Source organism: Pan troglodytes, chromosome 10 (genome assembly GCF_028858775.2).
Source record: "Pan troglodytes isolate AG18354 chromosome 10, NHGRI_mPanTro3-v2.0_pri, whole genome shotgun sequence".
NCBI lineage: Eukaryota > Metazoa > Chordata > Mammalia > Primates > Hominidae > Pan > Pan troglodytes.
The window spans coordinates 92,036,447-92,060,991 of NC_072408.2; the positions used below are offsets into that span (position 1 = coordinate 92,036,447).

General features: G+C 31.6%; 1 protein-coding gene across 4 annotated transcripts in view; it reads left to right on the plus strand.

Moving 5' to 3' along the window:
* The window catches only part of LRRIQ1 (leucine rich repeats and IQ motif containing 1), a 222,972-nt gene that overhangs the window by 187,655 nt on the left and 10,772 nt on the right, over positions 1 to 24,545 (plus strand). The window contains exons 24-26 of one of the 4 annotated variants that reach the window (XM_016923928.4): positions 663 to 792; positions 3,845 to 3,905; positions 15,910 to 16,030. In XM_016923928.4, the coding sequence (XP_016779417.4) occupies positions 663 to 792; positions 3,845 to 3,905; positions 15,910 to 16,030 (312 nt within the window). Of the gene's footprint in view, positions 1 to 662; positions 793 to 3,844; positions 3,906 to 15,909; positions 16,144 to 24,545 lie in introns of those variants that run through there. The other 3 variants (XM_016923929.4, XM_016923931.4, XM_016923930.4) reach the window with 3 other exon arrangements.

A 24,545-nucleotide genomic window follows, 5' to 3' on the forward strand; every position in this document is an offset into this window, starting at 1 on the left:
AGAATTGTTCTGACTTGATTACAGTGATTTAGGTTTTAAGAGGTGTCTCCCTCTGGTGTACTGTCAATCAAGTTTATGAAGCCAACAAGCCCTAAACCAAAAATGGAGCAGTCTAAAAGATCAAGTCCATGGAGGAAGGCTTTAAAACAACTAGTCTTCAGTGTAACTCTGATATGCATGAAATACTATAGTAGCTTACACAAAGCAAGCTCAGTTTTATGTAAATGAAAATTCAGGTTCAAAAACACTCAATATAATTTATAAATTCTCCATATGGATAAGAGTGGTATAAAAACAATTAGACTTTAATCCTGAAAAGACAGATAGGGAACAGATGTTTTTATATTAGAAAAATTCTACAGTCTACCAAAAAATAACTCTCTGATTTTTCTAATTAAAAACTCAAAAACAAACCCTATAAATGGTGATTGATTTTAAGTATTTTTTTCAAAATAGATGGGTTTGAAACCTAAGCAGGAAAAGCAGTTAATCTGTGACTGACATGACTTTTCTTACTGACATTAGTTTTCTTACAGATTTAGCTCTCATAAGTTAGTATTTTTTTTTCTTTCTTGTGATAAAATGTTTAGCACAGATGGAACTGGTTGGCCAAAGTTTGGTCTCTTTAAATAATAAGTACACGTTCCATATTTCTTTCACAGGTGAAGAAGACCCTATCCACAAAGATACCACTGCAAATGAAAAATTAGAACGGAATAGAGAATATACATACCAATGGCTTCACACACAGGTTGGGGTTCATGAAACGACTAGTTCCAGAAATATGAAATGGTGAGGTCATTTCCTCTAAATTAGATTTTTGTACTGTAAACACATCTTGAAAATTGAAACCTAGGTTAATTGTGCTAAAACAAACATGACTTTATAGCCAAAGGCCAATACACTACGTTGCCGGGTAATACAAAGGCCTTTCATATAGAATAGATTTAATTACTCCTTCTATTTTTCACCCTGAAATGTTTGGGAACAACTCTATTCTGTAATACTTGAAACCAACAGATGAGCCACAAAAATAATTCTACTCTATAAAGTAAAAAATGTGGTATTCATTAAATGTTTTTAGATATCATGTATATTATAGGTTGTGTTTTATTTTGCTTTATTTTTGTTATTTATAAGTTTGACAGTTAAAATTATAATTCAACCCTGTGGCTGTCACTTTACCAGTCATGTAATTCATTTCACTGATGCCCCAAAGCTTCAGTTTCCTCTTTAAAAGAGAGAGAATAATTCTAACTCATGGCGTACAGGTGAGCTACAAGGTTGAAGATATCAAATGTTTATATTCTCTAGCAACAAGGTACCTTAAATCTAAAAGTTGCTTAATTAATTTTTGTTATATTAATGTATGTACCATTTTGCTAGGGCTGCCATAACAAAATACCAGATTGGGTAGTTTAAACAAGGGAAAATTATTTTATCTCACTCAGCTCCAGAGGCTACAAGTTCAAGATCAAGGTGTCAGCAGGTTTAGTATCTTTGGAGACCTTCTCCTTTGTTTGCAGATGGCTACTTTCTTGCTGTATCCTCACAAGGATGTGGGCTGTGTTGTCTTTGTTCTAATCTTCTCTTCCTATAAGGACACCAGTGATACTGGATTAAGGCACACCTATATGATCTTATCTACCTTATTACCTCTTTCCAATCTCTAAGTACAGCCATATTCTGAGGTACTAGGGGTTAGAACTTCAATATATGAATTTTAGGGGACAGAATCCAGCCCCTAACAATATGATATAAAGCATATACGCATCCTGAACCAAAGATTTAAGGAAATAAAAGTCCAGAGATGATATTTTTACATAGGTTTTCAAGATTTTTGTTTTAGCTACATATATCCACAAAGGAGTAAAAGTGTTATTATAGGCATTTATTAAAAATGTAAGCTTGGCTGGGCGCGGTGGCTCACGCCTGTAATCCCAGCACTTTGGGAGGCTGAGGCGGGCGGATCACGAGGTCAGGAGATCGAAACCATCCTGGCTAACACAGTGAAACCCCGTCTCTACTAAAAATACAACAAATTAGCCGGGCGCGGTAGGGGGCGCCTGTAGTCCCAGCTACTCTGGAGGCTGAGGCAGGAGAATGGCACGAACCCGGGAGGCGGAGCTTGCAGTGAGCCGAGATCGTGCCACTGCACTCCAGCCTGGGCGACAGAGCCAGACTCCACCTCAAAAAAAAAAAAAAAAGTAAGCCAATATTGAATATAAAGACAATTTTAGAAATATTTCCAGGCATTGTGGGTAGTAACTGTTTCACATGAGTATCAAACACACAAACAAAAAGCTATCATTATTACAGTTAAAACTTAGTTTAACAGCAAGTCAAAATAGGTTTAAAACAAATCTCGTTTAATAATATATATAAACCTAACTTTAATATGTGATCAATTATATCCATTTAATTCATTTAAAAATGTGAAAAATCATATGGAAATGAAAGTAAAACTTTGTGATCTGAATTATGTCAGATTGTAATGTGAACAGAAAAGTAGGAATAAAGGCATCAATATTTGAGAATTTTTATCTTACTAAGTATTCAAATTAATGTAAGCACAATTTATTTTATGTTGTTATTAATCGATTTAATTAATAGGGTAGTATTTTATTCTGTTTTGTGTTGCTATAACAGAATAGCTCAGACTGGGTAATTAATAATAAAAAAAGAGGTTTAGTTAGCTCATGGTTCTGCAGGCTGAGTTGTTCAAGGAACATGGCACCAGAATCGGCTTGGTGTCTGATGCCAGGTCACAACATGGTGGAAGGTATATGGGGAAATAGACACACATGAAGGGGCAAAACCCAAGGGGTATACTGGGTTTTCAACAACCCATTCTCATGGGAACTAATCCAGTCCTGCCAGAACTCATCCAGGCTAACAAGAACAAGAACTCACTCACTGCAAGAATAGCACCAAGGCATTCGTGAGAGGTAACCACCCTCATGACCCAAACACCTCTCCACTAGTTTCCAGCACCCAACGTTGCTACACTGGGGATCAAATTTCAACATGGGTTTTGGTGAGACTACATCCAAACCATAAGAGAAAGCATCCTTAGAACTATAAACCAACGTACAATAATAGGATTCATAACTTACTATTTCTATTAACCAGATATAAGAGGTCTTGTTCAGAAAATTAAAAACATTAGAACAGATGTAAAGAAAAATATAAGAAAAATGTTTCATGATGAAATTTTGATATACTTAAATATTTAACAATAACCCTTACTCATAAATAAGTTACATATAAAATTTTAAACAATAAGCAATTGTTAATAAACTTTCTCCTTTGAAAATATGATATATTAAATAGGTAGTCATATTTTAAGAAAAAAATTATTTTCAAAGGCAAGAGTTCTTGAAAAGCCAAATATCATTGTTCTAGTTTTAAACAGAATTTTATTTTGAATATTAGTATAACACATTAAACACACTAGAGCTATTTTAAAAGTAGGAAACTTCACTTTTTGAAAAGACGACTAAAACATGTAAGCAAATACAAATAAAATGTTGAAAAATTCTATAATTTGTTAACCATCTTTACTAGTACTAATCAACTGTGGCTCTTTGCATGTGTTTATGTTTGACAAAGAAGAGTGGTATTGAAGTGTTATTAGAAATTGAGTTTTATCTCAAATTGATTTTTTTAAATTAGGAAAAGATGTACATTTGTACTTATTTTTACTTGTAGCCTAATTTAAGAAAACTGTTGTTTCCATTTTGTAAATAACGAATTTCTCTCAAGCTTTTTAGTTGGGCGTTTCTTTTATATGCTTCCTCTACATTTACATTATAAAATACTTTCTGTTTTTGTCACTATGCAGCAATCACTTTTTGCCTGAGTTAGATCCAGATGTACTTAATGGTGGAAGAGTTCAGCTTGTGGTAAGAAATGTGCTTAAAGTTACAGAAAAATGTTGTAGACACTAGTGCTCAAATAAATGGCACTTTAAAATATGTTTATAATTAAACTATGAAAATATCACAACTGTATCTATTTGGGATAATATCAAAATATCATGTGTTAAAATAATAACATGTTTTCTTGACTTGTAATACAATTTAAAATGTGACATTGCTTAAAAATATTAATTTTATGTGATAGATGTAAAAATATTAGCATCCTACAACTTTAAAATAAAATTACTGTGGATGGAAAATTGAAACTTTTTTCTTGGATATTTTAGAAGAGTAGAATTTGTAGGCTATAACTGGAGGAAATACCAAAGCACCCTCATTACTCAGAAAATCCAACCATATAAAAAATTAACAAATAATTGTGAGCTCAACCACTCTATGTAATAAAGTGTAAAATATTGAAGCTTTTGGTACAACCAGGTTTTCAACATAATGATCAGAATAAAGACGCTATGCAGTATAACTGTATGTGCATTGCTAAAGTCAATTGCACTATATGCTACTAGATAAGCAGAAGGAGAATGGTCAATTTGGAGTCTAGAAAACTGATCACATAAAATAAGAATTTTTCAGTGCGTTTCTAGAAATTTCCAGAGAAGAGAGTATTCTGACCAGTGACAGAAGTGTGTGGCCTTTTTGGTAGGTGAAAATGGATGCATCAGGTGACCCTAAGTTTACAACCAGTCATTACCCCTTGCTCAGATTCTGCATTCACCAAAAACTGATTATAATTTAGCTTGTCTTATAGAATTTTATATTAAAAGATCATGTGTTTCTTGAATGAAATGAGTATTATGATTTCCAGACCAGTTATATTCATCATTTTCATGAACAACTCATGCAAGGAGTTTTCCTGAAAGAGAAGCAAATATTAAGGTAGTCGCTAGCTAAATTGCATGTGTTTTGGAAAATACTTTTGGAATCTAAGCACAGATTTGAGATAACTACTCAGCAAATATCTTCTTGCATTTTAATAGAGACCTCTCTAAGAAAGTGGCCTGTAGATTATCCAAGGAAAATTGCTAATTTAAGCCATTAACACTACACATATTATTGATTAGCACTTTGGCACAGATTGGTTAGTGGCCACTTTAGAGCAAGAATTGAGATCATAAATCTGCCAAGGAATGCAAGGATAAAGAAGTGATATAATATTTTGGTCAAGCATGGTGGCTCAGGCCTGTAATCTCAGCACTTTCGGAGGCTGAGGCAGACAGACTTCTTGAGCCCAAGAGTTCAAGACCACTCTGGGTAACATGGCAAAACCCCATCTGTACCCCCAAAAATACAAAAAAAGAATAGCTGAGCATGGGGGTGCACACCTGTAGCCCCAGCTACTTGGGAGGCTTAGGTGGGAAGATCATTTGAGCCTAGAAGATGGAAATTGCAGTGACTTGAGATTGCACAACTGTACTCCAGATTGGATGTCAGAGTGAGACTTTCTTTCAAAAAACAAAAAAGTTATAATATTTAATTTTTCCTTGTTTAAAAAGGAATGGAAACTGATTGGATAGATTACTGATCATAATAGGTTTATGAGATTAATGCAAGGATATTAATTCTTTTTCCATACTCCTCTATCCTCCACTATATACAAATAAATAATATACATTACAATGATACATTTTGTTTTCACATTGAAGAGATAGATACAACTGAACACAAAAACAAGGTAAATGGTAGTAGAATAGAAATATCCAGATGTCTCTTTTTTTAATTGAGTGGATGCAGGGAAAGGCATCAGTGGCTTTTATCAAAAGGATACAGAGCTGACTAAAGGACCAGAGTAGGTATCTAGAAGAGTATTGGAGAATGAAAGCACCCCACTTGCCCACTTGTGCCAGGGAACTGGAGGCAGATAATTACACAATCGGTACAAGGCTATAACTAGGAGGAAAACTGAAAGTAAAAACAGAAAGAAAAAACCACTGCAACTGTTACTAGTATAAGATTCTTAAAAATGTAATAATAACACCCACAATTAAAGGACAGAAGATTATGAAGCGAAAGTTATCAAATGTTAGAAAAGACAGATGGGTATGCAAGCAAACCAATTATAAACTCTGGAAATAAAACATTTCATTTATATACACTAGACTGGACTCTATAAAAGATAAATTTAGTAAATCAGAAGATTACCTACAAAGAAACAATAATTAGACTGACAGCTAACTTCATATCGGAAGCAATGAATGCCAAAAGACAGTGGATTTTATTTCTTAGTTATAGGGATGAGTATCATCCAGAATACTCTTTAGTAACCTTCAATAGTGAGGCAAGAATAAGGCATAATCAAACATTTAAATTCTGGATATTGAGGAAACTAGTAAATAACATTTCTGTCTTTCAAGGAAGAGCAAAGCATATTGCATGACAGGAATTAGAAAAATGGAAACAAAATATCATTTTCTTTACGTCCAAAAATATATCAGAAGTCACGTCAAATATATAGACAATTTTATATTTAATTGACTAAATGGATCCCCCCAAACTCCGGAATTTCCCTGAAGAAGACAGAATTATAATTCAGGTTTCCCAGGAAACATACTCTGATAGTTTTATGTTTGAATGCAGAGAGTTTATTCAGCAGAGCTTTCCAAAACGACTCCTGTGAGAGATGAAAGAAGCAGAAAGGAACAGAGGAAAATGGTGACCTTCAATAGAGATGCATCAGAGAAAGTGAGGTCTGGAGACGGGGAAGACCCTTTTGGGTTGTCCTAGCTTGAGGCAAGAGGACTAGGCTTTAATAGTCCTGTATCTCCTCAGGAGAAAGTATGACTTTGATAAGGCAGTTCTCTTCAGCGAAGGATAATTTCCAGAGAGGGATTTGTCTGAGACCCCTCAGGCTGCAGTTTTCTCAGTGACTATCTCTGACTCAGTTGTTAAATATGATCTAGGTAGGGTATGATAATATCAAGGCAAGTTTAGTATTCATGAGTGCAACAACTTAGTCTAGAAAATGTGTCAAATGTACCTAAATAAATCTATACATTAGAAGAAATCTCATCCAATATTACAATGGTTGTTGCAAGCCTGATAAATCTCATCTTAAAATGTGTATTGAGGATTAAAAACCCAAGAATATGTGGGTTAACTTTGAAAAAGAATAGTAAGTTGTGTCACAAGACATAAAGGCTTAGTAAAAAGCTAAAGCAAACTTCATGGTTCTGGCACAGGAATGGATGAATAGACCAATAGAAATGAATAGCAAGGTCAGGAATAGATCTATGACTCTGTACTATAAAGATTGGAAAGCTGAGATTGTTTACTAAATGGCATTGAAAAAATGCAGGAGTATGAATGCACACCTTTTACAACAGTGGACAGAATTCAGAAGGTTCAAAGATCCAAATAGGAAAGGTAAAGCTGTAAAACAGGTAAAACAAGGAATAATATCTTTGCAACTTAGCAGTTAAAAATACATTTTTAAAAAGGTATGAATAGTACAAACTATACGGCAAAAATATCAGTTGACTCTGTTAAATTAAATATCTCTTTGTATTAAGGATTTTATAGAAAAGGTTAACAGGTATATGACTACTGTTTTCAGTGCCTCATTTAACAGAGCTTAATATCTAAATACAGAAAGATCTCTTTCAGGTAACCCAATGAATACATTAGAAAAATAATATAAATTGGTGGTTCACAGAGATGATGCCTAAATGGGCAAGTGTATGTGAAGAGATGCTCGGTTTCCAGATGAGAGGAATGAAAATGAAAATTAAGTTGTCTTATGACAATACTAATCAAATGGCAAAAAATGGAAAACTGGATATTGCAAAGGGATGTCACCAATGTGAAAATCCTTGTGTACACTTGGTGAAAGTAGAAGCTGGTACAGTCATTCTGGAAAGAAACTTGTCAGTGTTTATTAAAGTAGGTATTTGAATACCCTATTAGTCTGCAAGCCCATTCTTGGAGGAAAAAAAGATACATATTTTTGGATACATATATATATTTGGATATATATATATGTATTTCTGGATATATGTATCTTTTTGATGTATATATATTTCTGGATATATGTATGTGTGTGTGTGTGTATGTATATATATATATATATCTCCCAGATTATTTTTACATACAGCCATCAAAAAATATATACCAAGAAGTGTGTTGCTGTATTATTTATACACATTTAGAGGCAACTTAAGAACTCTTTATTAAATAAATGAATAATTGGTTGGATATATATTATGAAACACAGTACTGCAGGCAAGAGGAATAGATTAAAACCATGCAGAAAATAGATATATTTAAATCATATATTATTGTGTTTAAAAATTAATGACCAAAATGTTAATACCAATTTATTTGTTTTCCTAATTGTTTCTGCTTTGGGCTATGATGTAGTATAGACCAGTCCTTCTGAAGAAAAACGTTTTTATAAAACCCGGATAAAATTAATCAAACAACTATTTTATAAGTTGAAAAACAGGCAGAACAGGACTATGATCCCTGAGATAAAAGAAACACATGAGTTCCACAGTCAATTCAGGTAACAGCTTGGAAACACTTTCTGGACTACAGCAGAGGGAAGGGAAGCCTAAAGAGAGCTCAGTAGTTTCACTGAGTTGAAAAGAAAGAGAGAAAGGGGTGTTCAGAGTTGCTGAGATAAATGGTATTTACAGGGTAAAATACTAGAGAAAGTGTTGCAAAAATTGGTATAGTGGTTTCCTTAAGTGTTTGGCCAAGTACTAAGCTCTGTATATAGTGCACTATGTGACTCATTGAGGTCCAGAAGGGAATAGCTACTGGGAATATCTGAACTGAACAGAGACTCTAGAGACCAATCAAAACCGGGAAACATTGGAGTTCTGACCTGCTACAGTGGAGAACGTCCCAGACATTTAGTTAAGACCATGTAAAGTTAAACTTTAGGAAGGGGTGACTCTAGCCCTGGATTAAAAAACTCCTCTAGATCCACATAGTAAAACATAAATGTAAGCCTCAAAAAGACCAAGTTAATCAACAAATAAATCAACTGCCTGCTAGAATAAAAACTGCCTCTGTTAGAATAAAAGCTAACAGAGTTTAAAGGATGCTAACAAAATCTACAGATTCAGCAAATGAAATTACAATGTCCAGTGTGCAGTAAAAAATTGCTAATCCTTCAAAGCAGCAGGAAAATCAGCCTTGTAAGAAAAAAAAAATCATCACTAGAACCAAATCAGATAACCTTTTTAAGATTCTTGCCTGCAAGTTATAACATCTATTATAAATATATTCAGAGATCTAAATGTTGAGGAAACAGATTGAAATCTTAATAGAGAAAATAAACTTTAAAAAATAAGAAGATAGAAAATCTAGAACTGGAAACTGTTTCACCTTAATTGAAAAAAAAATAATGGCTGGACTTAATAAATTAGACATTGGGAAGAAAAGTGCACTCAGAAACAAAGCAAGGTAAACTCTCCAAAGTGGGGCAGAGAGAGAAAAAATAACTTAAAAAAAATCAAAGCTTGAGTGCTCTGTCAGATAATAGCAAGCAAGCTAATAGATATGTTGTTGACTTTCCGGAAGAGAGATTAGAGATGAAAAAATATGTGAAACCTAATCACTGAAAACATTTAAAATTTGATGAGAAATATGAGAAAACAGATTTAAAAAGCTTAACACAAAAATTACACCTATGCACCTCATAATCAAATTGCTGAAAACCAACAAGAAAGAAAAAAATTTAAAGCAGCTAAAGTATACATGATATACAGGGGACCATTTGTAAGGATTATGGTTCATTGTCGATCATAAATATTGACATCCAGAAGAAAGTGGAAGAAAAAAATGTCAACCTTCAATTCTATATCTAGTAAAAATAGAATTGTAATTTACCACATTAACATAAAAAGGAGAACAATCATTATCTCAATATATGCAGAAAATGTTTACCACGAATTCAACAGATTTGTGGTAAAAATTCATAGAAAATTAGGACTAGAAGACACTTTCTTAACTTGATATACTTAGTGGTTAAAGGCCCAATGTTTTGTATCTAATATCAGGAACAAGGCAAGAAAATCTGATTGGAAAAGAAAACCATCTGATTTTCACAGATGACATCTTCTTGTACATAAAAGTCTTAAGAAATCCTCACAAACAGTTTAGACATAAGTGAATTTACTCAAGGACACACAATAAAGATTAATTTAAAATATGCTACGTTTCTAAATATTAGCAATAAAGTTTAAAAATTAAATTTAAAAATTTCATTCATGACAATGTCAAAAATGGAAAATATTTAAAAATAAATGTTAACATTGAAATGTGCAAGCCGTCTACACTAATAACTGCAAAACACTGCTTTAAAAGATTTCAGAGACATACCATATTTATAAATAAGTTGAAAAACTCAAATTGTAAGAAATTAATTCTCCCCAAATGTTCTGTAGATTCAAAGCAATCCCAGTAAAATATTTGGTAGAAATGTACACACTGATATTAAACTGTGTATGGAAACGGAAAGGACCTAGAATAGCAAATGCAATCTTGAAAAAAGAATAGTAAGACTCGTGCTACGCAGAATTCAAGACTTGCTATCAATCCCCAGTAATTGAGACTGTTTTATACACACACACACACACACACACACACACGTGTATATATATACACACACATATATGTATGTATATATATTTATATATGTGTTAAGATACAAGAATCTGTCAATGGAAAGTATAGGGAGTCCAGAAAAATACCCACACTTGTAAGGTCAATTGATTTTCTATAAAGTATCAAAACAATTCAAGGGGGGGAAGATAACCCTTTCTACACATAGTGCTGGACAACTAGATAACTATATGAAAAAAGAATCTTGACTCCTACTTCTTATCTTATGAAAAATGAATTTAAGATGAACTATGAGCCTAAATTTAAAAGCCAAAATTGTAAAACCTATTGAAGAGGCCTGGCATGGTGGCTCGCGCTTGTAATTTCAGCACTGTGGGAGGCCCAGGCAGGTGGATCATTTGAGGCCAGGAGTTTGGGACCAGCCTGGTCAACATGATGAAACTCCATCTCTATCAAAAATACAAAAATTAGCTGGGCATGGTGGCATGTGCCTGTAATCCCAGCTACTCAGGAGGCTGGGTCACAAGAATCCCTTGAACTGGGGAGGCAGACTTTGCAGTGAGCTGAGATCACACCACTGCACTGCAGCCTGGGCAACAGGGCAAGACCCTGTCTCCAAAAAAAGTAAAATATAATCAAATAAATAAAAATAAAACCTATTGAAGAAAACAGTAAGATACATCCGCAAACCTGGCATAGGCAAAAAGCCTAAACCAAAAGTTACAAATCAATTATAGTTCATATTTAAAAGCATTTGCCCTTACGAAGACACAATTCAGAAAATAAAGAGAAATGAAAAGTCAAACCACATTATCAGAGAAACATTCATACTCTTTATTTCTGTCAAAAGCAAATGAAAACGTGTTCACTTAGAGAAATAATTAAAGCCACTATATAATACCACTCTACCCCATTAAAGTGGTTAAAATAAAAAATACTGAAATTATCAAATGTTGACAAGTATGCAGAGCAACTGTATCTCTCATGCATTGCTGGTGAAAATGGTACAGCCACTCTGGAGAAAAAAACTTTATAAGCTTTATAAGCTTGTAAAGACTCTGGTACCTTCAGAAGCTTTATAAGCTTCTTATAAAGTTAAATATACACTTAACATACGACCTAATTATTCTTCCTTTGAGCATTTTTCCTAGAGAAGTGAACTTTCATTCAAACAAAAAACTGTACATAAACTTTCATAGCAGTGTTATTTGTAATAGCCAAAACTTAACACAACTCAAATCTCATTGAATGGGTAAAATAATAAAGAAATGAGGGTACATACATACAATGGATATACAACACACAATTAAAAAGCAATAAACAAGAAAGCTGTTGACATATACAAATATTTCCATCGATCTCAAGAACGTTATGTTGAGTTAAAAAGGGCTAATCTCAAAAGATTACATGCTGTATTATTTCATTAATATAACATCCTTAAGCATCACATAATTATAGTAATTGAGAAAACGTGATTAGTTGCCATGCTTAGATTGGGGAAAGGATGTGACTATAAAGGAGAACAACAGAGTTTCTTTGGGAAGACGGAATAGATTTGTGTCCTAATTGTGATAATAGTTGAATCTATACATATTAATACAATACATAATCTATACATATATGTATGCATAATTTATACATATGATAGAATGTCATAGAACTGCAAACAAGAAAAAATTAGGGCATGTGAAAGCTAGCGAAGTCCTAATAAGGTCAGTAGTTTAGTAATAGTATTGATACAGTGTCAGTTTTCTGGTTTTGTTGATCATGATTTGGTTATGTGAAATGTTGTCATTGAGGCATGCTGGGTGTAGGGGGCATAGGGAACTCATTGCTATATTTTGTAACTTCTATGGGAGTTTTAAACTTCTATGGGAGTTGAACTTCATGTTTAAGGTCTTTGCACTTTACGGCATGTACATTATGTCTTTTAAATATTTAAAGTGCCTTCCCTACCCACATATGTTATATAACAAGACATCTGTCTTATTACATAAGAAAAGGAGTTTATGAAAAGATGATGTATTATGAATTTAGGAGTATGCATAATTCATTTTCTTTACATGAAGTTAAAAAGCTTTTAAAATCACTCATATGTCTAGATATATTACAAATAATTATGTGATATATTTATAGTATATATTGTAATTTTGCCATAATTTGCAAATTATTCTAACAGTTAAAATAAATGAACTAAATCTAGATCTCACATATATAATGTACAGTGAAAAAAGCAAGCAGCAGAAAATATATCATTTATGTTAATTTTGAAATAATACTCTAAAATGTTTGATACATATGTAGAAAAACAAAGTAGCATGTAAGGGGGCTTCATCTTTATAAAACTTGCTTTCTCCCTTTATAAAGAAATATCTGGGTAATAAGTACATAGACATTTGTTTTTATGTGTGCTGTTTTGTATATCTTCACTTCCAAAAAGACAATACTTTTAAAATTAATAATTAATAAAATCTTGTTTATGAAAAAAATGTAGAAGAGGAAATCCCTCTTGTTTAATATATGAGAGAGAATCTCTTTTTTAATTAAGTTGCCAAAGTTGGAAGTGAATCAGAATCCAAATGCTTGGAAAGTCCTGTCCCAAAATGTACATCCCTCATTTCATTGTGAAATTATAGGGCGGAAGTGGGGAGAGCGGCAATTACAAACCTTGTAGGTAGGGCGATAAAAGAGATCCGTTCCAAAAACAAAGACCTAAAAGAATTTTGCAAAATTACAGTCTAATAAGTATTTGCCATTATGTTGTATGTGAGAAAATTCTTATCTGACATTAACTTGAGATTGTTTATTATATTATAACCATAAAAAATATTGCACTATTTTGGAATCCAACATACCTTTTTATAGAATAAATGTCGAATGTGTGATCAGTTATCTTCAGGTTTTTTAAGTTGGCCCTCCATATCTGTCAACCAACTCTGGATTGAAAATATTCAAACAAACAAAAAATAACAATACAACAATAAAAATGATGCAAATAAAAAAGCAATAGAGTATAACAACTATTTATGTAGCATTTACATTTAATTAGGTATTAGAAGTAATCTAGAGATTATTTAAAATATAAGGGAGAATATGCATAGGTTATATGCAAATAATTCTCCATTTTATATAAGGGATGTAAGCATCCATGGATTTTGTTATCTGTGGAAGTCCTGAAACAAATCCTCACAAATACTGAGGAATGACTGTATATACAATTTACATGACATTGAAGAAAATCTGTATCTTCTTTACCATTTCTCTATTTTTTAACACTAAGCAGAGAATGATGTTTAGTTGGGAAGCCAATGTTTTCAAAAATAAGATCTAAATATTGTTGCATATCGCTGTGCCAGATTCACTGAAAGACATTTAACTAGCCCATTTATGAAATTTCTAGGTTTGCTTTTAAGCTGCTAAATGGCATCATTGTGAAGCCATGTGTTTCCGGTAATTTTACTTCTAAAGTTTATTTCCTATATAATTGACCAAATTAGTAACTGACACTAGTTATTTTCTACTTTGGAAAAAATCATCTTTGGATGTTAATTACTTAGATGATAATAAATTTTTTGGAAGGTGTTTATTTACGAATATTTTCTTGACTGTAGGTTTTGTCTTTAGGGGAGAGTGGGAATTCTACTTTCTAAATAGGTGTAGTGAAATTATGTCATTACATTTAAATAAATAAACCTCATTTTATAATATTAAGGCTTATAATCTTAAAGCCTCTTTAGTCTTCAGGAGGGTCCCTTATGTGGTTCCCATGTTTTTTCTTGTTACCTAAGTAGCCTCTCCAAAATTGTGGTATTGCTTTGATATTTCCCCTTAACTTTTGACTGTTTTTTTTTTTTTAAGGTTTACCATTGATGGAACTTTTCTAATGCAGCTATTCTAATGTTAGACATGTACTCTTGGATACTATTGAAATACATTTCAAAAATAATGTATAACTTTTATTATTATTATTATTATACTTTAAGTTTTAGGGTACCTGTGCACATACAAATCACAAGTATACATTGGAAACGATTTTTATTTATTTTATTTTAATGTTTTCTACCGAGGTTTTTTGACAATGTCATTATATTACTTAGCCAGTTACATTAAGAATGATTGACATTATACAATGGTTTATATTCTGAACTCAGCAAGAGCAATACTTGCTTACTTAAAAATAGTATGTGAGGCAATACATATGTTAATTTGCTCAATTTAGCCATTCCACAGTGTATATATATATTTTAAAACAATGTGTTGTACATGATACATGTATACAATGTTTGTCAATTAAGACCAAATAAACAGGGAAAATATAAATAAATTTGGAAAAATAGAAGTATATTAAAATAAATAAATGTAAGTTCATATGTTTAAGAGTAGGAAGAAGGTGGGAGGGGGATGTAAAGGTGAAGGGCAAATATCTGAATTTTAAAGAGGGTCATTTTTGGATACTAGTTCCTTGAGTCTTTGTGGCTCATCTTATGGAGACAGCTTTTTAACCACAGTGGTGGTTTTATGCTTTTATTTTGCTATATTTAAGTTTTCCTAACATCAAACATTAAGAACAATGCATTTTCACAGGATTTCAAGCATAGTGTGGTTTTGGTTAAATCCCAGCTACTCTGAGGCTGCTTTGCTTTCCCTCATGGCATTTCCCCCTATTTCAGAACTGAATCCTAATATATCTTTATGTAATGATATTCAACATTATGTACAACAATGTTTTATAGGTAAGAAGCAATTATTTTTGGCACTTAGATTCGGTCTAAGTAATACAAATTCAAAGGCAATTTGAGATAAAATAAATAATTTTTATGTTCATTAAATAATGTCCTGAAATATCTATATATTTATAATTATCCCAAAATTAGTATTAAATATAATTTTTTATATTGATAATGGCTTTAATGAGAAGGTAAAGAGTGTCTGTAGCTTAATTGTATGCAAGCATGGGGTGAAAGGCATTTCAGAGAATTTTATTGATAAGACTAATACATATAAGTGGCAACATATAATTTTTGCAAAAAATAACCCCATATGACATGTCTAACATTCAATTAAAAATTAAATAATATACTTGGCAAATAAATAATGTTAAGCTCTTTAAAGTTTCATCAGCTACCTTTGATATTGATTTTCATCAAAATTACTGTACTAAAATGTTTTCTTTTGTTGTACAGACTCAAATAGCAATCCTCAATTTTACAATCGACTCTTATTTGCAAAAAATGCTTTGACATAGTGCATTTGTTCTGCCTGGGCAGCAATAAAGGATTGTGGTATCATTTTGAAGAAGGTTGTTTGACAGAGCCTGTTTGTTTATTTGGGGTAATGTGAGCTGCATTCAGAAAATGCCATATTTTGTTTCATGATTGTATACATTCTCTTCCATTGCTCCCAGGCAAGACTTGTAAGCAGAGAAGACACGGATTTAGACCTTTTTTCCATGACCAATGGAAGTGCTTTGTCTGTGAACAGAGAAAAAAAAAATCAGGCACACAGACACTCAGCAGGATCTTCAAGTAAGTTGTGGTTTCCTTCAAAATTAATTTAGAAATCACAAACGAATTGATGGAACCTAATGCCAACAAGCATTCTTTTTCAGATAGGGGGTAGGATGCCAGCAACCTGAACTGCCCAAAAATGTGTATTTAAATTTTTTCTTTCTTTAAATATCCTCTTTTGATATAAACAAAATTAAATTATTTCTAAAATTAACTGCATCAGTTTTTATTTTAATTGTATTTGGGGCTTCAATATCTCCTGCCCCCCACACCCTGTGAATCATATTGAATTCTTTGATCATTTAATTCTAAAAGAATTTTTTAGACTAATTGTTAAATGTTAGATTTATATATGAAAGTAGTGTGTCTTGGCCTTTTGCCATTGATTTAATAGATACTGTATGTAAAGATAATTTCCAAAGATAATTTTTTTAAATAGAAGAGCTTTAAATAATATTATACTGTCAGAAAGCATGCTTTCAAAAACTATTTCCATTGCATATGTAAGAGTTTGATTATGTCTATTAATGATGACTCTTAATTCATAAACCTGTCACACACATCTATTACCTTTAACTTGGTGAGAAATATACATATATATTAAATATATAATACATTTATATAACATATTTGTTATATATATGTAGAGAAAGAATATAAAAATAATGATTTCAACAAGAATTATATTGCAATTATTAACTCTGAAAAATGTAAACATTTAAAAAATAGCTGTATCTTGTGGTATTTCACGGGAATCAAGAGCGATTTCTTTCAAAGTCCTTATTTAACCCTAGACAGTTTGAGATCTCTTCTAAAATGTGACAATACATTAGTATAAAAGATATTTTGCTTAATATTACATTTTGTTAATTTCCCCAATATATAGTGAAACTCAAGATTTAATCATAATTAAGTCTTTATACTTAATTATAATTATTATTTTTGAAAGAGTTGTATTACTCACTGGTATTATAGTTACATATATACATATAGAGAGAGAGAGACTCACACACACACACACACAATACAAAATCAATATTTGATTGAAAGTGAAAAATTCAGTGATCCAGATTGTGCTCTCCAGATAAATGAAAACTTCAAAATGATTATCTGACTTTCACTTTTCATCCAAGTACTTGGCTTTATTAGATTATAATCATTTATATTTATTAATACATGCAAGTTCATTTTGATAAATTTTAATTTACTTTTGAAATAATAATTTTAATACGTCTAATTTTGAAATATTTTCCAAGTTTCAAAAACCCTGGAGAGCTTGAAGTTTTCTTACATGATTATAGAATCTGGTCATTGAAATGTTGCCCTAGTCAATATAGTTAAGAAATAAATATTTTAAGTTTAAATTATTCACCTAATGTAAACTTTTTAGTTTTTAACATAATGTACTAACTTTATCAAATTTCAAAATCTTTATTCCATTTCAGAAGTAATCAGCCTGTGTCAATATATATTAATAAATAATGATAATTATATGCATTGCATATTACAAACTCATATGATATCACTTTGGAGCATTGTAGGTAAGAAATAAGCAAATCAAAAACAAAAACAAAAAATTGCTTTTTCACTTTAGAATTTCAAAACTTCTGTTTATAATGTATTACCTGAATGTTAGCACATGAATAGCTCAATAAATCAGCAACTAGTTTCAAATATGCAAGTTTCATCATTCACTTACGTGATATTTAATTATGGATTTTAGAGATATAATTATATAGAGTTCATTTTAACACATTCTCCAAGAAGCTGAAATAATGCAATTCTCACTGTAATTCCAACTACTTGTCAACAAATAATATTACTGAAAACACTACTAATCTCTGAATGTGTTAATAAGCAACAATTTAAGGCAAACTACTTTAGAAGAGTAGAGTTTTAAAAAAATAATAAAATGATTATGAATCAAATACTACTTGCTTAATCACTGTAGTTGCTAAGTAACTATAACAACATCAGTATTATATAATAATAAGGAGTGTGGTCTCTGAGGTCAATTTGCCTGGATTTGAATGAGGACTTAATCTTTAAAATAGGAATGATAATAGAAGCACCTCTTTGTAGAGTTGTTGTTGGGATCAAATGCATACCAGTTAGAACACAAACTGGTACAAAATCAGTGCTTAATAAGTGTTCTTTATAATCATCACCTAAACATAGTTATATAAGAAGCATCTTTTGGGCTAAAGTATGGAAGTCTCAAGTATCTAGGCACATGGTCTAATTGGTTCAGCTTATAAAAAACCTACTCTTAGTTGCTTAATTAAAATATTTGGCTTAGTCTATTTTTCTGTAGAAATCAAAGTCCTTGGGCCCTAGGCCTCCATGGCCCTGGGTCAACCAGTTAACAGCTTTGGTATCTTGAAAGCTCTTTTTCCTTTAGCTTTCTCTCTCTGTCTCAAAATTTGTCACCTTATAAAGCTATTAATAAAATATTTCTTTTAGCTTTGCAGGCCAAATCTAGAGAGTACTTTGTGGACTACAGCTGTAAAACTCTTTTTGAGCCTTTGAACTTTTCTAGATATTTCTCTTTTAGTGTTATTATAATTTTATAACGTGTATTCTTTGGAATCAGATAAATTCAGATTTAAAATCCCAGTTCCACCATCACATATGAGTTGTGTGCCCTTAGGTAAATTGTTTAACCTCTAACATTAAGTTTACTGTCTGTAAAATGGGAATAGTAATGTTTATATTATAGTTTTAGTGAGGAAAAATTGAGTAAAAATATACATAAAGCATATGATATATTGCCTTGGGTATTATAGAGTCCTAAAGAATAGTACCTGTTGTCTTCATTGTTTCTTGTTGTATGTTTGGTAATTCTCTTGAGTCATTATGAAACAACCCCACAGTAGAATTGTCTTCCTTTTCTGTGTGTCAAAAATAATAAGACCAGGAGGAGTATACTTTGAACATACTGGCCATCTCAGGCAATATTGTCTTTTGTTAGAAAACTTCCTAAATTTTCTGTCCCTTTCCTTTTAGGCTTTACTGTTTCCTTACAAAGAGGCCAAAGCAGTCTTCTGCTATCTAAATTTCTAATCTTTCTTATGGTTTACAAAGTTATGAAAGAGATTACATTCTCATTCAAAAATTATCGTTTATAAAATGGACATAGCAAGAGATTTCCTCATTTATATAATATTTAGTCAAAATATTTGAATTTACTAAATGATTTTAGTTTTCTCAATTTCCTCATTTAATGCTTAAAGTATGCATTGCAATATATAATAATACTTCTATTGTTAGAGCAATTTATAGCTTTATACATTATCTTTATTTATCTTTTCTCATGTATAATGATCATATTTCTTTGACAGCTAACATAAATGAAACTCAGGAATCTAACTAATTTGCTTTTCACACAAAAATTAGCAAAGAAGAGCAGCAACTTGAATTTATCTTTGTTTTTGTTCTAAATCCAGTGATATATCATCTTTAATTTTTCTATGGACTAAAACATATAGCTTAGTTAGTAAAATAGTAGAAGAAAAATTATTATAATTTTTAATCATTAAATTATCCAAGAGTCATTTATTGAATGCTCACTGCTCCCTGCATACCCACGAGTGGTTTTCAGGTGCCTCCTTCTGATTATCTCTGTACTTTCCAGGATACATTACATTTTCACAGTTAGTTGGGGTTTGAAAACCCACAATACCTCTGTAATAGTGAGTAATCAGACCCTCCTGAAGTTGTTCTTTGCTTATAACTAAACTTATGAAAAGTTAGTCTTTTTAATATGGTATTGAATTTTCTGAATGTGACAGAAAACATTGTTCAGAAGAGAAGAAATTATAGTGGTTGAGGTGACTTAGAAAGACTTCTTAAAGGCACTATTCGTGATTTGTGCCTAGAATGACATTTGGGATTTAAGTAAGGAAAGAGGTAGAAGAAAACCATTTAAGCAAAAGTAAAGGATAAAATATGAATGTATCATTGTGGAACGTTGAAGAGTCTGTCTGGGCCAGAGGTTCCATATACTGAAGTAAGTAATATAAGGTTGGATTAAAGAAGAAGCCCAGTTTTAAGTAAGTTTGAAAGTAAAGTAGAAGACTTGAAATTTCCTGCTAAGTAACAAATGAAGATTTCAAAAAATGTTTTAGAAAACTAAACTATTTGTTAAGGAAAGGTATTCTGAATCTGTTCTAACATTACATACTTCCTCTAATATATTGAAAGAGTAATTTTATAGCTCTTATGAAAAAATATTGATTTTTGTGATAAAAACTTCAAAACGAAATAGATTGCTAGGAGTTCATGCCTAGTATTGTTTACAGGTAGAAGTCTAAGGATAGTACCTAAAGCAAAAGTAGATTCCAAAGATGGATATTGAAGTTTATTTCAAGTAGAATTAGCACATTTCAATAATATAATTTTAAACTTGCAAATCAAGAAGGTAGCATGTTGTGTATTTATGTATATTTATGTATATCTATGTACATATATTCATATGTATACATGTATATGAATATCTAATTTGTGCATACCTGGAAATAAATGTGTGTGTCTGTGTGCATCTGTGTGTGTGTGTGTAACATGCATAATAATTCCACACTGTGTGAACTCAAGAACTATCATTGCATGTATTTAGGTATTTTTATATAAACCACACATCATGATAGTAAGCAGTTACATACCTACAATGTGAAAATCACTTCCACAAGCCATTAAGAAAATATAAATATGAATTATATGTGCCTAGCACATAGTAGGCACTTACATTAAGTGAATAAATGAATATATGAGCCATTGTTGCTACTCTCCTATATCATGTGTTCCTATCAGTTTATTTTTAAATGGATATTGTTTTCCACAAAAACAAAAACATTTTCTTTAACATTCATGGACTTCTTTATAAACTGTATGTATGAGATTTAGATTAATAAATTGTTGCAGATATTAAAGTAATATTGTCATAGATTATAAAAAGCGCTCTATGATGGAATTTAATCGACGTGAAGATGGAATTTTCAAGGGCTTGGCTTATATCAGGGAGGAAAATCTCTCTTAAAAGCCCTAAACATACTTTCTTTTAAATTCCATTGTCAACAACAATGTTGTACTAATTTTTTTTTATTGTTTCTTCTTCTCCTCTGCTAGAGTGTATGCTACAGGGAAGCAGGGAGTTTAATTAAATATTCTAGATACCTAGAACAATTCCCTGGCATATTGTCTATTATATGTATTGGAGGAATTGATACATGGATGGATGGAAGGATGAATATCATCATTCTTTAGATGCATCAGAGCTAGGAAAATGAGTATCTGACATTTTCTTGCTCCGTAGTAAGAGGAAGGCTTTACCGACAAAGAAGCAGGGTAGAAGATTGCCTATTTAGTAGACATTCAACATCTATCATATCTTCTCAGAGCTTTGCAAAACCCTGGCATTTATAAGCCTTAAAAAATATAGTTGCTCCATATGTTAAGTGTTTCATTTCAGGTGAAGTTTTCAAATACCACAATCAGAAGATGTAAATTTCCACAGATCTAGCCTATATGAAGCCAATCCTGTAATTTCTTCATTCAAAAATATTTATGAGCCAGGTGCAATGGCTCATGTATATAATCCCAGCAATTTGGGAGGTCGAGGTGGGAGAATTGCTTGAGCCCAGGACCTTGAGACCAGCCTGAGCAACATAGTGGGATCCTTACCCTACAAAAAATAAAAAAATTAGCTAGGTGTGGTTCTGTGCACCTGTAGTCCCAGCTACTCAGGAAGCTGAGGTAGGAGGATCTATTGAGCTCAGGAGATTGAGTCCTCAGTTAATTATAATCACACCACTGGACTTCAGCCTGGGCAACAGAGCAAGGCTCTGCTGCTAAGAGGCAATAAATAGATAATGGAATATGGAAAAAATATATATATTATATTATAGATTATATATATTATATATAATATATATTATAGATTATATATTATATTATATATAATATATATACCTTAAATTACTATTTTCTGAATATAATAATTTTCATATATGTATGAATTTGAATTATAAGTGTATTTATGAAGAACGTCTTTATGAAAAGTAATTTGGACTCAATTTTCTTCTCTTTAAAAGAGATTTGCAGCTTGGACCACATGAAGTCCAAGTATTATTTATTCACAGCATTTTAGTCTAGAAAGTGTATTTGAGAGAAATTGAGGAAAAGCATAAGGACTGAAATTGTCAATAAAGCATTGTTTCATCATTCTTTTTCTCTTTCCTTTCCTCTAAGTTTTAGAAATTTATAGACTGGAAATAGCCTATAAGATTATGTCATTAGCTAGGAAAAACTGTTAACTAGAGAGTGACTAATAAAGTATAATATGGCTCTCATTAAACTGGAATTATGAGGTAAAGAGTAGTAAAAGATGATTAATATGCCGATTTAGGTTTTAAACATGGTGAGTGTGGTATCGATAAGAATATGTGTTTAGAGTTTGGGCAGTCTCATTCCTAGTCCTTGTTGGCTCTTTCCTAGCTTGAGGACTTGGTTAAATCATTTGCAACTCTTATGTAAATTTAGCAGGTAAAGGCAGCCTGGCATAGTGGAAAGAAATTTGGAGTAGACCATATCTAAATTTGAATTTGTTTTCTTACATATATGATCTTTGTAAACTTGAATAGGATATTTGAGGTCTAGTTTGTCCATTAAGAGAACATTATGGTGAAAATTAGAAAGATATATATGTGTATTTTGGACTCATGAGAAGTGGCGCAAAAAAAAAACAGATATAGAGGAGATCAAGATTCCTTCTAGCTTTCAAATTCCATAATTCTGCAACTAGAACAATACAACTTTGTAGTCGACAATTTCCCAAATAAAAAGCAACAGAAACTATCATTTCTGATATTTTTCAGTATGAAAATCATGCTTGAAACTCAAACTTTTCTCTATGCCAGAATACTTTGCAATGATTCTAATCTTAAACATTGTTTAAATGGTCTCTAATTATTGTAGCTCAGCACAATCAACTGAGAGGGGAAAAACTTAATATTTTCTTTAAATGATTTTAAAGTAAAGATCAGAAGACTACATTATATGTGAGATATTACAGCTATTTTATAAAATCAAGTTGAATTTTAGAATGCTAAAACTAAAGCCCACAACCTCTACAGAAATAACCTATTTTAAGAATATTCTACTATAAATATTTAGTAGTTGATTTTTAATGTCCCAATCCGTTTTCAAAGAAAAAGAAAATAGGTAGTTTTCTATTGAAAAGTCAGTCCCTATCTCATAGAATGGCATTTGAAAATGATATTTTAGTTAATCCATAGCTAGATGCTTACTTTTTAGGAAAATGTTGTTTGTAATTGAAAATTAAAGACGCTGAGGAAGAAGCTAGTTATAGACCAACAGATACAATGTAATTTAATAATTAGATTATTTTGAAGGTGGTTATTAAAGTGTATGAAGTTTTTATACAAGTATGAAATGTTTTTATGAGAAAAACAAAGGCGTAAGATGCTAGCCAGCCATCTTCTTTAAGAGAAATTTAAGTTTTTCAATTTATGGAATTCTGTGAAAGGTGACCTTGGTTGTAAATCTGATTAATTCTGATGAAGAATATTAAAAGAGTCAGGACTGAAATCTCTCTTGAAAAAAAAATAACAACAGTATATGTTTTGAAGAGAACTCTAGTATATTAGTGGACCAAAATTGGGAGGAGACAGAAAGTTTCCTTTTTTGAAGATAAAGTTAATAATACTTTAAATTTACCCTTAAAAATTGTACCTTTGAAGTTATATATGGCCGTTTGATTCAACAAACTCCTATTGAGCACTATTATATATTGAGCACTATTATATATTGTTGATATAATTTCAAATTTAATTTAATATCTAAGTTCTAAACATTAAAACCACAGGGCAGTCTCTGTACCTTATGATTACACTTAATATAAGTAAATGATACAGTTTTTTTTTAAGTAGAGCTTAAGTTTATTTTCAAAAATAAAAAAAAGTAATGGGATTTCAAAAAGAAAACAATGTCTTACGTGAAATAGGCTTTTTTTCTCTCTCTGAAAGCATTAATAATGAACATCATCCAATTAAAAATGTGTAATGAATTGCAGCATTAATATTTAAAGTTGGAGAACCTGCGTCTGGGGTCTTGAGTTTTCTCTTTCCATTCCTACAGCAAGGAGTGCTTGGGTGAGAAGGGTGTATTCTCCAAAGAAACCCCACTAAACATAAATACATGGTTCACTGTGGCCCATATGCCTTAGGAATTTATCTTTAGTAAATTACAGTTTGAGTAACTGCTGTTACTATTATCCAAGACTATTCCAAAATAGACTACTCACACAAGAGTCATGCAATATTCTCAAATCTAGGAGTCCCTTATATATTTCAGGGAAGTATAGCTCTGGTGCTGGACCAGCACCTGTTATTTAGAACCATCTAAGGAACCTTTCAACACAAAGAATGTGGAGATTTTCATACTTTATTGTCTCTTGCCAGCCAGAACCACAACATTCTCATTATAGTGTCTTCTCATTAAAGGAAGAGAAAATCAT